At 39.7% G+C, this 12,404-nt stretch overlaps 1 protein-coding gene across 2 annotated transcripts; it reads left to right on the top strand.

Annotated features, from left to right (window-relative positions):
• Window positions 1–276: 276 nt before the first annotated feature.
• Window positions 277–11,042, top strand: LOC145896057 (CD166 antigen homolog). 2 transcript variants are annotated; one of them, XM_082984862.1, is made up of 18 exons: window positions 277–461; window positions 942–1,040; window positions 1,999–2,160; window positions 3,008–3,130; window positions 3,291–3,374; window positions 3,703–3,894; window positions 5,159–5,347; window positions 5,743–5,843; window positions 6,157–6,316; window positions 6,601–6,723; window positions 7,009–7,163; window positions 7,380–7,458; window positions 7,577–7,674; window positions 7,763–7,940; window positions 8,210–8,246; window positions 8,394–8,454; window positions 8,795–8,874; window positions 9,863–11,042. In XM_082984862.1, the coding sequence occupies exons 1-17, from the start codon at window positions 419–421 to the stop codon at window positions 8,870–8,872; spliced, it is 1,962 nt and encodes a 653-aa protein (XP_082840988.1). In that variant the 5' UTR covers window positions 277–418; the 3' UTR covers window positions 8,873–8,874; window positions 9,863–11,042. The 2 variants fall into 2 exon arrangements, with proteins under 2 accessions (XP_082840988.1, XP_082840989.1); XM_082984863.1 differs by lacking the exon at window positions 8,795–8,874.
• The last annotated feature ends 1,362 nt before the right edge of the window (window positions 11,043–12,404 follow it).

Here is a 12,404-nt window from a genome sequence, read left to right as displayed (position 1 = left end):
AAATTAAGCGTTTATCAGAAACGATAATCACCACAACTGACCATTGTGAAACAACAATGCGGGCGTTCCAAATCGCGCACCAACAACAATGCCCAGGTCTTAAGGTGCAATTGTGACGTGTGCAAGCATGAATTGTGACGCCAGAAAAAGCCGTATAAGGCGGTGGTGGTGCAGTGCGAAAAAAGAGCACGTATAAATTTCGCCCTGCACGACTGGTTTACGCTTTAGTGGATATCCAACGTTTGAATTCAAGAACCGTAGTTGTTGATCACTGATACGTGACTTCTTGCTATTCAGGCTAGCTTGATTACTGTATTGGGTAACACGCTGTTAATACTGTGTTGAAATTCTTGCGCCGGGAGTCGTCTGAGGAAAAGTAAGAAGAGTTAACTTGGAGCTCATCAGAGACAAGATCGTCATGAACATGGAATTATTTGTAATTGTCGGTGTGCTGCTGTGCGGTAAGTATTACTTTTGGTTACGCGTTAGATATCGCGATGATAGGTTTTCGAATATGGTAAGTTTTATGCTATGCTCGCCTTGACCATTACCCAAGTGTTTTATTGGGAAATGTATGTCGTTTCATTGTGATAGGATACAGTTAGACTTCACCGGAATTTGTGAACAAAATTAAGAAAGTTAAAACTCCTAGAACTATTGTTTTTGTGTAATTTTCATTCGCGTTAGTTGACGCCTTTCTAGAACATTCCCCCTATCTGACACAGGATATCTCTTACGACCAGCGTCTTAGCGACAAAGCGTTAATGCAAAGGAAAGAATCTTCGTCCATAAAGGCGCCAAGCAGTATCATAAACTAGCAGTGCTTGACGTCACTCTGACGTATGTCACACAATTCCCACATTCTATGACTTTCTCAAATTCGTTAGCTTTTGGGAAATATATTGTTTCGCCCCGTTAACCAACTTTTTTTGTGTTTTTAGTGCATGGAATATCAGCGAACCTTTCAACCACCTACATCGGACATGAGTGGTTTGAATTAAATAAAGATGCTGCACTTGTCTGCCAAGTTGACCCAATACGTAAGTGCTTAACCAAATTTTTGAAAGTATCCCGTGCAGGTTTTATTTGTAGTCCTAATGTTAGTTTAATTTGGAAAAGTCCTTCCGAAAATATCGGCTCGTGAAACTGGCGGCAACATTTTCCTGGTGTATTGTTGAAACAGTACAATAGTGTGGAGGGTAATTACATTTTACGACAAGCGCAAGCACAGACCAAAATCCGTAACGAATGGGTTTGTTCGCCACGCCTTCTCTCGCACTGCCAACAGGATACACGTTAGAAGGTCTGTTACTACCACTCTGTAATTGTAAATTCAGAATACGAAACGCCCCAGTCTGTGTAATTACTACTAAACAAGGTGCTTCCCAGATAATCCATTAGTTCTTTTTTTGTAAAGGGTTTGTTTTAAAATTGAAGATTTTTGGTCATGAGGCAAACTTCAAATAAACAAAAAAATCAGTGACGAACATAACGACCGTGGTTTCTAAAAATAAACCCTCTCAATTGAAACTGTATTACCATATTCCTAAATTATGATGATTGTGGTTATATTTATCGTTAAAATGTCAAAATGAAAGCTGTCAACAATGAGAAGGCTTTCAGATTAATACACCAATGGCGCAAACCAACTTCTAAAATCATTGTGTGCATCCTGACAATAGGATCTAATTGCGTAGTGAAATGAAAAGCGGGTAATGGCATCTATGTAGATTTTCGGTTGATCGCATTAGATACGCGTAAAGCTCGAGTTCGCTATGATTAGAATGCGTCCTATGGCTAATGCCCCGGGCAATTTGATAGACAAGGGGTGGCATTTTAAAATGGACATGGAAAAATTCAATCCCGGTAGGGTCGCATAAATCCAGTTTCACTTGACTTTTGTCATTGAATAACTCAACGCTCCAAGACAAAATTGCGCCCAACATCGTTTGCGAAGTGCATGCTTTTTTGTTAAACTTGAATGTTCATTATTTGCAGCGGCACCGAACGGCTTTACTGTGACTTGGCTTAATGAGCAAAGTGATGGAACGAATGCGGGAATTGGTAAAAGCTATAGCAACCAGAACGACTCATTTGTGTACAGCACCGCGCCGGAGCAGCTTAAGAATAGATTCACCATGAGCAGCGCCAACTTTGACTGTAAGTATTTCACTTACAGGTTTTGAATGATGTATTTTACAACATGGTTTGTCCCAATATGTGTTTTACATATTTTCCGCAGTGCATTAGTCATTGACTCGCATAAATGAGATGACATGGAAAAATTCTTACAGAATGCATTTATTCGTGTCCACAAAGTGCACACTTAATCAATAATTAAGAACTCAGACATTCGTCAGTTCACCTTAAAAAAGCGTGCACCGCTAAATGTATTTACAATGCCAGTTCGCCGGAATAACACACGACGTGCTCAAAGCGTGTTGCTGACAAAGGGAAGCGAAGAAAAACCAAACGCAGGCAAAGCATGGGAGTTCTCAAGCAGCTCTCAAAAGCGCACTTTACAAAATACGCCAGCCGGCAGTTGTCAATACATGTTATGACTAAACAGCTCGTTGTCACTGCGGTTCAGACGCACCGGCGCAAGTCCAACACTCACTAAAGCTTTTTAAGCGTTTATTAGGCTCAAATCGAATTGGCAAGCAATTGGCCAAGAAAATGTTTCGGTAACTTTTACTGATTTAAGTTAAAATCTGCATCATAAATTCATTTTTTGACATTGTACGTTTGATAGGAATTTACGTTACTACATTTGTTAGGATACAAAAATACGAATGAACACTTTTTTATGCAATATTGTTCAGTGTAGATTGTTAAAAATGAAATAACGATTAAAAGATGCTTTAAGGAAGGCGCCATGCTGTGGTTTAAGATATACCCGCTGCTCTGGCTTGCTTCAGTTTGCCTTCAGTGATGATACTGACTGATATACAGCAGCCTTCCTTAAAGCAATAAGACAAATAAGCCAACACTCTATATTGTTGTTCAGTCGGTACTGCCGATGCGACCATCTCCGGCATTCAGATTGGCGATGAGGGAATATACGTATGTGCAGCTGAAATCACATCACCCCCATCTTCGAAGCAAGCCAAGTTCCCAATTAGAGTTTATTGTAAGTGTGGCGTTTACAGTAAAGCGTTAAATGTATGTATCGAAACAAACATATCTAATAGTCGTTGGCAGCCAACGGTCGTTTTGGTTACATCTTGTCAAGAAAATATCGAAACGCTAAAACACCATTAGGTATTTGCAATGTTTTTTTCTTTGCAAAGCTACACCGACTGTGACCATCCGACAAGTGCAAGCCGAATTTGACATCAGGCCGCCTATGCCGACCGAGGCCCCAGAAGCCACTGGTATATAAAATGCTTTACAAATATTAATTTAACTTGTTCTACCTAACCTTTGACTGGAAGTTATATACTTATTACAACTAAAATTAACAGCATATTTGTGATGACAATTGGTGCAAAGTAACCTAAGCCTTACAACGACAATGCTGCAAGTAATAGTAAACCTCACCCAATTTGACACTTGCATAAACTTAAAATTATGATATGATCTTTACTATTATGCTGGTAACATAGTAAAATAGGATTTTTACATAATATACGGTTTTGTGTTAGTATCTGGTGTAGAATATTCCAGAAGCAACTTGACTCGAGTTTTTACTCATGAATTCAGAACCCCCGACTGAGGTACCAGGTGAAGAAGTACCGACTGAAGACATTGTGGGCACTGAGTCGACTGAAGCTCCCAGTACCACACCTCCTACCACCACTACTACAGTTCAAACACCAAGTGAAGTTGCCGTTTGTGAGGTCACAAACGCTTACCCTATGCCAGCCAATATCCAGTTTATCCAACTTCCAGGCAGTAAGTTGATGCACTGCCGAATTGGCCATTTGTGTATGATGCTTAGTAGCCTACCTTTGTTATATCCTCTAGGCTGGAGCAAAATAGATGTATTCAATACCTGAGTGTCTTGGAAATAATTCGCATTATTTTAGGACAACGCAGTAATATTTCATGAAATGGCATGATTGGCAGGATCCCCACTGCGCAGTTCCTGCTGTCATGAAAAAGTGGCTGATCCAGCAAGGCTGCATTGCCTGGGCTGCCAAGCCTGCAAACCTAATGTATTTTCGGACAATGTTTTTTTTTAACGAAAAGCATAGAATCATAGACCTATAGATTGCTGTCAATAGAATTCATTCACTTATAAAGATATTACCATATCTTTCGGCAAAGAACAACAATGTGTTTTTGGCTAGTGCAGCTTAGTGCCAGGTCACTAAACCAAAAAAATAAAAAAATAAACTGTTTGTACCCCTCTCCTTACTTAACACTGAAGTAGGTAATTTGCGGTACAAACTTTGTCGGCAGGCATCACGAGAACAAGTTGTTTTTGTTTTTCAACACAAATCGCCGGCGGTCATTGTGTAATATAATTACACCTGTACAAGTATAGTTCAATGCTGACGCAGCATCACTTGACGAATTAGTAATACGAACTTTGTACTCAAAACAGTTTCACGGACAAGTTTTTGTTCAAAACCACCGACACGCTTGCCTGCGTACAGCACTTCGCTCTGGCGCAATATTCAGTCAAGTGTGAACATAAAATTACTATGGCAAAATAGGTTTTTGAAAGCTTTTAAATTACCTCGTAACAGTAGCTTTGGGACTGTTTTTGTTTAAAAAGGTGTGATTTTTTTGAATACTTCAATAGAAAATGTTTGCGTTTTTACAAAGTATCAAAAATATAAGACATTACTTATTTTAGCTTTCTGTACTTTTTTGTGACCACACCGGGATTTAAACCCAGAATATCATGGCCACAAATCCTGATCAGGTTTTCTTCTTTGTATATGGATCGGGCGCTTCAACAATGCTGCCAATTACTGTAACAAATACACGTTAAAGCATTAGCGCCATCTACTGAGAACGATATTTTATGTTGTCGTGCCACAAACCATTTTCTCACATAATTCGTCTTTGTAGGCATTTCGATAAACCTACGTTACAAAAAAATTAGAAAAAGCACAGTTCGGGCATAAGTTTTATAAATCATACGGTCTATCTCATGGGCACATAAAATTCTACAGTACTAGTATTCGTTAACATCTCCTTTTTACAGACCAAATCATTGCTGATGTAGCGGCCGTGGTAAGCAGCGTGGCGAACGCCGATCAAACTTACAACGCCTCAGCAACTCTTAGCTTGGATGTGACTTCAGAACTGGACAAGGCCACCATACTTTGCAAAGTTGTTTTGGCTCCGCAGCACACCTATGAGTCGAATGAAACGCCGGAATACACAGTATATTGTACGAGCGCAAATTCTTTAGTCAACTTAAACTTTAACCATTGTTTTCTTTGTGTAAGCTGCTGACAGATGGCCACTGTTTAGACCTGCACTGATGAGACCTTTTAGGTCGAAACAGTGGCCATCTGTCTGCAGCTTACACAATTTATATTATTGGCTCCACTTTGATTAGTTTTTTTCTTTGCGAATATGCAATTGACATTTCATTGTCTTTTGGTAATAGAAAAGCCAAAGCTATAGTATGCTGTTGATCATATTACCTAAAGTATAGACGTTTCGAAATCTAACTGGGTTCTTCAATATTATAATGAGCTCATATTAATTACCTCCAATTTTTTTGCACCCAAGTTTAATATCTTTTGTACCACTTGTATATCTTCATGTTTTTCTGTTCAGATCATCCAGATCAGGTTCAAGTTCGTTTCTCGTCAAACCGGCCAAGAGAAGGCGATCACTTGACGGTTTATTGTGAAGCCAACGGAAACCCCACCCCTGTGGTAAGCCCGGAATCACGAATGTGCCGCAACGAAATAGAGTGTGTTTTTTTGCTACACGTAACTCGTATACATGTTCTGTCCTTGGAATACCGAGGCCAATGCTATACTTTTGGCCTTTGTCGTACTGTGGGAGTCCCGATATCACTTCGGTCAAATGTGCTTAGCAGCGGACCTACTCATATGTACAAGTCGACTCGCATGTCCTGGAACAATAGGCCTGCTGTTGGAATGTAAATTGTCAACTCATTTTCATGTTCGCATTCCACGTTTATTAAAGCACCCCACTCTCAACCTTGTTTTCATTTTATTTTAGCCCACACTTCGTCTTCCGGACAACACAGAAGTTCAAGTTCGGGAAAGTGACTTCGGCCATCCGTTGCGGGTAACACAAGACCACGCTGGGCTTTACACCTGCATTATTGATGTTTCCGAAGAAACGACCATTGAAGGAAGTGACACTCTGGTTGTGGAATGTACGTAACTCCAATTAATATGCATTATAAATCCAGGGATTACATTTTTCATCATGGTTGACAAGTTGTCTTGGTAGAAATAACTTTTGTGATTGGAATTTAAAAAGTTAAATAATTCGTCTTTGGGTGAGATGAAATTTTGACCTTTTAAAGGCAGATTAGGTTTTCCAACTAAAACAAAAAAATACATGTAAATAAGTTTCATTAATTAAGAAATTTGCCAAAGCATTCGCAAACATCATCCTTTCTGGGGTTCATGAAACAATTCTCAAACTTGCATTTAGGGATGGAAAGGCCAACCCTGACCGGCACTCCACCAAATGGCAAAGCAAAGCTTGGATCGAAGTTGGAAGTTACTTGCGAGACGTCGGGCTTGCCAACACCTACGTACTCATGGAGGAAAGATGGTTAGTGCACAAACTTTCCATATTGATTGGTTTTAGATGCTTGATTCTACTGCCTTTTCCAGCATTGCCATTTTTTTATTGTTGACAGAATGTTACGTCATTGCGTCAAGTTAGGTTTTTAGGAAAATCGTTTACGATTTTGATATATCCAATCTATCTACCTCGAAATTACCACGATAATTTCAATCACATTTAATAAAAAAGGTATCACTGTTTTCAGTGAGGGAGCTGATTTGTGATGCTATCGTTGTTAAAAATTTTACAAAACATATGGCGTAATTTCAGGAACATATTACTCGGGCAACAGACACCTCGTCATCAACAGTATGAAGTTTAAGGATGAAGGGACCTACACGTGCGTGGCAGATGGAGCGATTTCACTTCAAGAAGAGTTTACTGTTGAAGTTACCAGCGGGTGTGCGTTGGAAGCCATACAAAAGGTAAGCCTCCACCATTAGAATGTTATAACACTGAAAAAACAAGCGCTGCGGCGGCAGAGAAGGCGTGTTTTCGGGTCATAATTAGCGTGGTTTGTCTAGAAAATGCCTTGGCTGGTGATTTCGTGTATGAACTGATAATTTATGGCTGATACAATGGATAATAATTACATAAATTACTTTATATATTACCTAAATACAATGTCTTGTACTTCAAAGGTTTCGGCAAGCTCGGTTAAAGGGGGACAAGCACGTGTAGAAATCCAATGCAAAGCCACCGGGAATCCGAAATGCACCGGTGAGTTATTTTGCAACAAAGCCGATTGTGTTGTTAGTGTGATGCAATCCTACGACCTAAGACATAATGGAATTTTTTTCCGGCCTATATAAAACAACACCTTTATTTATTTTAACAGTTACTATGTACGACTCCGACAACAAGGTGATCAGAAGTGGAAATGAGAATGTGACTTACGTTCAAGACTCGGTCCCGAAGCAAATGGTTGCCCCCGAAGTAAGTGCACATGACATGACCAATAAACAACATATAGTAATGGATATGTGAGCTAGACCCAAAAATACCTTTCTGTTTGCGTCCACAGTACACTTGCACGGCTGAAAACGCCCACAACTCTACCACGGTGAAGGTGATCGTTAACGACCAAATGGTTTGTTGCGCTGATCCACAGACCAGCGGCTTGTCGGCGGGCGTGATCGTCATCATCATTCTGCTCATCGCCCTCGTGGTCGTGGGGATTCCCCTCGCTTGGTACTGCATCAGTAAGTGCATCCGAAACGTTCGCCGCCCTCGAGGTGGAGGCATTTCCGCCTGATGGTTAATTTTCTTTTGCTGCTTAACAGCGCGACGGGGTCGCTATGCGATTGGTGTTGAAGGAATTGAGTTTGCTTTTAGTTTTTTCTTTACTTTGTTGTTCGTATAGCTATAGTTACCTGGTTTTCATGTATTTATGTTCGAATGTTGATCAAGGTGTTATTGTGTCGAAAATTGTCACGTTGATTTTTCTTTTTCTAACTGAGTTTTCTTTCAGAAAAACGAAACAAGGGAGCGGATGAGGCTACTGAAAAGTAAGTGCTGGTAATTTAAACATCGTCGTTCAAAAAAAATACGTTTGAAATTCATGATGAATTTCAAATTAACTGTGAGTGAAATATTATGTGAGACTGATGAAGCAAGCATATTTTGTCACCTTAAAGACAACTTTATTCCCGCAGGACTCCGGAAGATCCAGCCGAAGGTGAAAAGTTGACTAAACCTGACGACAAAGACGGAACGGTAAGATTCCCGGCACTCGCTATTGAGCACCACGTTTAACTATTGAAAAGATGTTTAAAGTTAAAACACACCACAGGTTTACGAAGCAGCATGTCATGTCACGGGCAAAAGATCTCGCCTTGTTATCTCTGTTAACATGTTTCGATGCTAATTGCGAAAAGTGAATCTTAAAATACCCGAACATGTCCCACTGGACCAACTTTTTAAAGTAATATGTACTTTTAATGCTGGTTAAACTCGACAATGGATTTTTCGTGCGCATCTTACTTGGCACCAAATTTCATACGTAACAGTGGTCGCTTTGTGATGTAACACTGACGTAAGCTATGACACGTTACAGCCCATGGTGCAGTATCAGGCGCAGGACGACTTCAGGCTTAACAACGCAAAGCCAATGAGAACATTTTCGCAGAAATAGAAGTTAGTTTTGATGACTGGCTAAAAATTGCTGCCTGGCTACGAGCTGAAATTCCACTGTGTGTGTTGCGACAAAATAATCTTTTAATCACATTTCTGCACTTGAAATTAGAACCACTTTTTTATTGTGTCACCGGCTTTGTTTTGTTCTAATTTTGTGTGCGCGCGTGCTGCTAATCTGCACATTGCCATGTAATTCTCACGCAAAATGAAATCAAGTTAATTCTCGTGGTGAAACATTTTCAATTCACATGCAAAACAAGATGCTGTTGCAAAAATTCTCAACGTTGTAGACTCATCCAAACCACAGTATATTTCCTGCTGTGGGCAGATCAACTCCTGCAAACGACTCCTCCAATAGTTTACGTTATATTTAAAAACTACTTTTTCATCATTTTCATTATCGCCACAGAGACTGACAATAAAACGCCTATAAGATAAACACTTTAAAGTTGCAAACCACTGTCAGCAACCACAACATAAATGTGAACGAGCATATTCGTGGTCTGTCGCAAAACACAAGGTGGAATTTCAACTCTTTTTCGCCACACGGTGTCGCACTCTTGGTGATCCGCATGTTTTATTTCTTTCCACTAACGCAAAGGCCTGTTAGCGCATGCGCACAAACCACTAAAGGCTCACACAGGTAACACAGTTAGTTACGTCACGTCGGCGATGGCGCGCCGCGGCGGTGACGTAATGTAGCATTTTTTGTTACTATATACTACTAACAATAAAAGGGGTGTTTTAGTCTAACTTGCATCTCGATTGGAAACTTTTATCAATTGCATGTTTCGTTTATACGCAAGAATTCTATTATGTTCCATTGAAACACGTAATTACAAGTTGCGTTGTAATGGTGCAACAAATTCTACAAATTAATATTTTTTTTTACCGAAACAAAATAAACAGCGAACGTTGGGTGTCCAAAGCGCTGTGTAAGTACAACCAGAAACTCAATTTCAACACTGTACGTCTTATTTCTGTGCAGGTTTGAGAGGCTCTGGTGGAGCAGAGTATGCAATGTGACCAGTCTACACAAGCTTCCAACAAGAAACATAAACACTCTTTGTACAGAATTTCCCAACGAAAGTAACATATTTCATCTCGAATTTTTGGACAGCTAACTTCCGTTGAAACCAACAGCTTAGTTTTTTTCGTTTACAAACAACGACCTTCGCATTTTCTGTCACATTTTACGCGTCCGCGCTTTTTCCGTTTGTTTTTATCGTGTGGGGCTGCTTATAAATAGGTCACAAAATCTAGCTTGATTTGTATATTTGGCTCTTAGAGTTGTTTGACGCCATCCGTGGGGACCTTGTCTTATCCTTAGCTGGCCTTGGTAAAGTCGCTGGTTTCCTCGGTTGTGTGCGCAACGACTAACCGTATTTTGGATAGAGGGTTTTTTTTTTGCTTTACCTGGCGATAGTTGTACACATATGTCGCCACGGTTTCGTCGCTGTATATTGCATCAAACACCCACAGTACAATTATTTCGCTCGTTGCAGTGCGTCGTTACATCACTTTTTGACATCATCTCGCTTTTTTTGAATTGCACAGCTGTTGAGGCGTCCAGTGTACCTGCTGAGCTCGCGTCATGTGAAGTAGTTTTTTCAACGTTTAGTTGTGCGCCGATTTAGCGTTCGCTGCATTTGTGAAAGTCACACCCACTTTTCGCTATGTTCCGCCCACCATTATACCCTACAGTAAATCTCAAACGCGTAACGACTTTTTAGTTTTCCACAGCTGTTTATTTTAGGGCATCATCTATCGATTGTGTGTGTTCCTATTACTTTTAATCAATTTTATAACCACTCGCTAAATGCTTATCGTGTCACCGAACATCCAACTCCTTACTTCGATGATGTATGTACACGCTGATTACTATTTTTGTGCTCTGTTTTTGGCGCACCACAATGCATTGTGATAGCGTACGACTTGCTTTCTTTCGCAATCGCTATTGTATAGATTGATCATACGATGCTGGCGTTTTATTCGTCGAGTATTGTAAGTTGTTCTTGGCCATGGGCATCTCAACAACGCAAAAATGGAAACGTGTTAAAATACATTGTGGGGTTAAATTGATTTGTGCGTTGTAAGCGTTAGCTACTATAGACTTACTCGTGTGGAAGGCTTAACAAAAGCAATCGAATAAAATGGCTTTCTCGGTATATGTGCTGCTTCCTATATTTCTCAGTCTCGTAGTTTTTCAAAGCAACTGTTGGACATCAGTAGAGCGATATAGATATCCCCCAGTCGTAGGAAGTAGTGAAGTGAAAGGTATGTCTATTTATTCTAAATACTAGACAACAAAGAATGGATAATTTGGAAGCATGCACGCAAACAATAAATGGTCGAAACTCAACAAAGCATGATTATGTTGTATACACAGGCTATAAGTTTACTTTTCTTGGGATTAGTTGTTTTTCCATAGTTTTGCTATTTGTGTTTTCATAAACTTTTGAATCGCCTGGATTTGTTTGCGATACTAGAAATTTTTAGGTCAGTTTAAATTTTGATTGGAGTTCTATTTTAATAACAACTACATTTGTTGCGAAATTAGTCTGGTTAGAAATGCAATGGGATTATGGACATCAATTCTATAGTAATCGTGTTATGCTGCTAGTCCAAAACAACCATGAATAAAGTTACAAAACTTTTTTCTCAATTTTTATTCTAAGATTTGCTAATGTTGTTTGCAAATGATCGACCACTGGAATGTTGTCAGACAGATTGAATGTAGCCTGCAAAGCACTATTAAAATTTCATCTCAGTTATACCAGCATTTTTGATCCGGTATTCGAACCCAGGAAATCTTTAAATAGTTTGTTGCTGATGCTGCCAGGCATACTACTTAGTAATTAAAAGCTCTTCTGGCAAAAAGCCTGTTTGTACGACGTTTTCGATCGTTATCCAACAGACCATCATCAGGATAATCGAAGTAAACACGGCGATAAATACCGGCGATAAATAGCCAACACGGCGATAAATAGTCACCCCAGGAAATCTTGTCCACGAATCCCGATCTGCTTCTTGTTATGTGAGTAGGGGTGCTTGACTGATGCACCCAATCGCCCGCCAATTTCACCTATAGGCCTACCATGCTACTAACCATGTACAAATAAAACTGGCACTGTAGTGACATCTACCGCATTAAAAATCGGGCGCTGGTGGAACACTAGGCTTTGGTGGAAAAACGTAACATGGTCGATGACATCCCTTCCGAGATTATTATAAATCTGTAATTGCATCATCATGATCATTGCCAGTGATTTTCAAATAATAATTTGTTTACATAATTTAACATCAAGGGAGGCGGTTAAATAACATTAGTTTTGTAGAATAGGGAGATAACATTATTTGAAAAAGTTATTTATCTGAAAAAAAAAATATCCTGTCAACAGCTTTAAAAATCTTCGCAATCAGAAACAACAAAAAATGCAAGAACTTACGGAAATTCTTTAGCTGGTGATTGCAAGCATGCGGATGATTTTCAACCGCGCGTCGGCGCGTGTCCTTTTATTTACATTCTT

Source organism: Ascidia mentula, chromosome 3 (genome assembly GCF_947561715.1).
Source record: "Ascidia mentula chromosome 3, kaAscMent1.1, whole genome shotgun sequence".
NCBI classification, from domain to species: domain Eukaryota; kingdom Metazoa; phylum Chordata; class Ascidiacea; order Phlebobranchia; family Ascidiidae; genus Ascidia; species Ascidia mentula.
The sequence above is the reverse complement of the archived record's forward strand: the minus strand, read 5'-3'. Positions and strand labels throughout refer to the sequence as shown.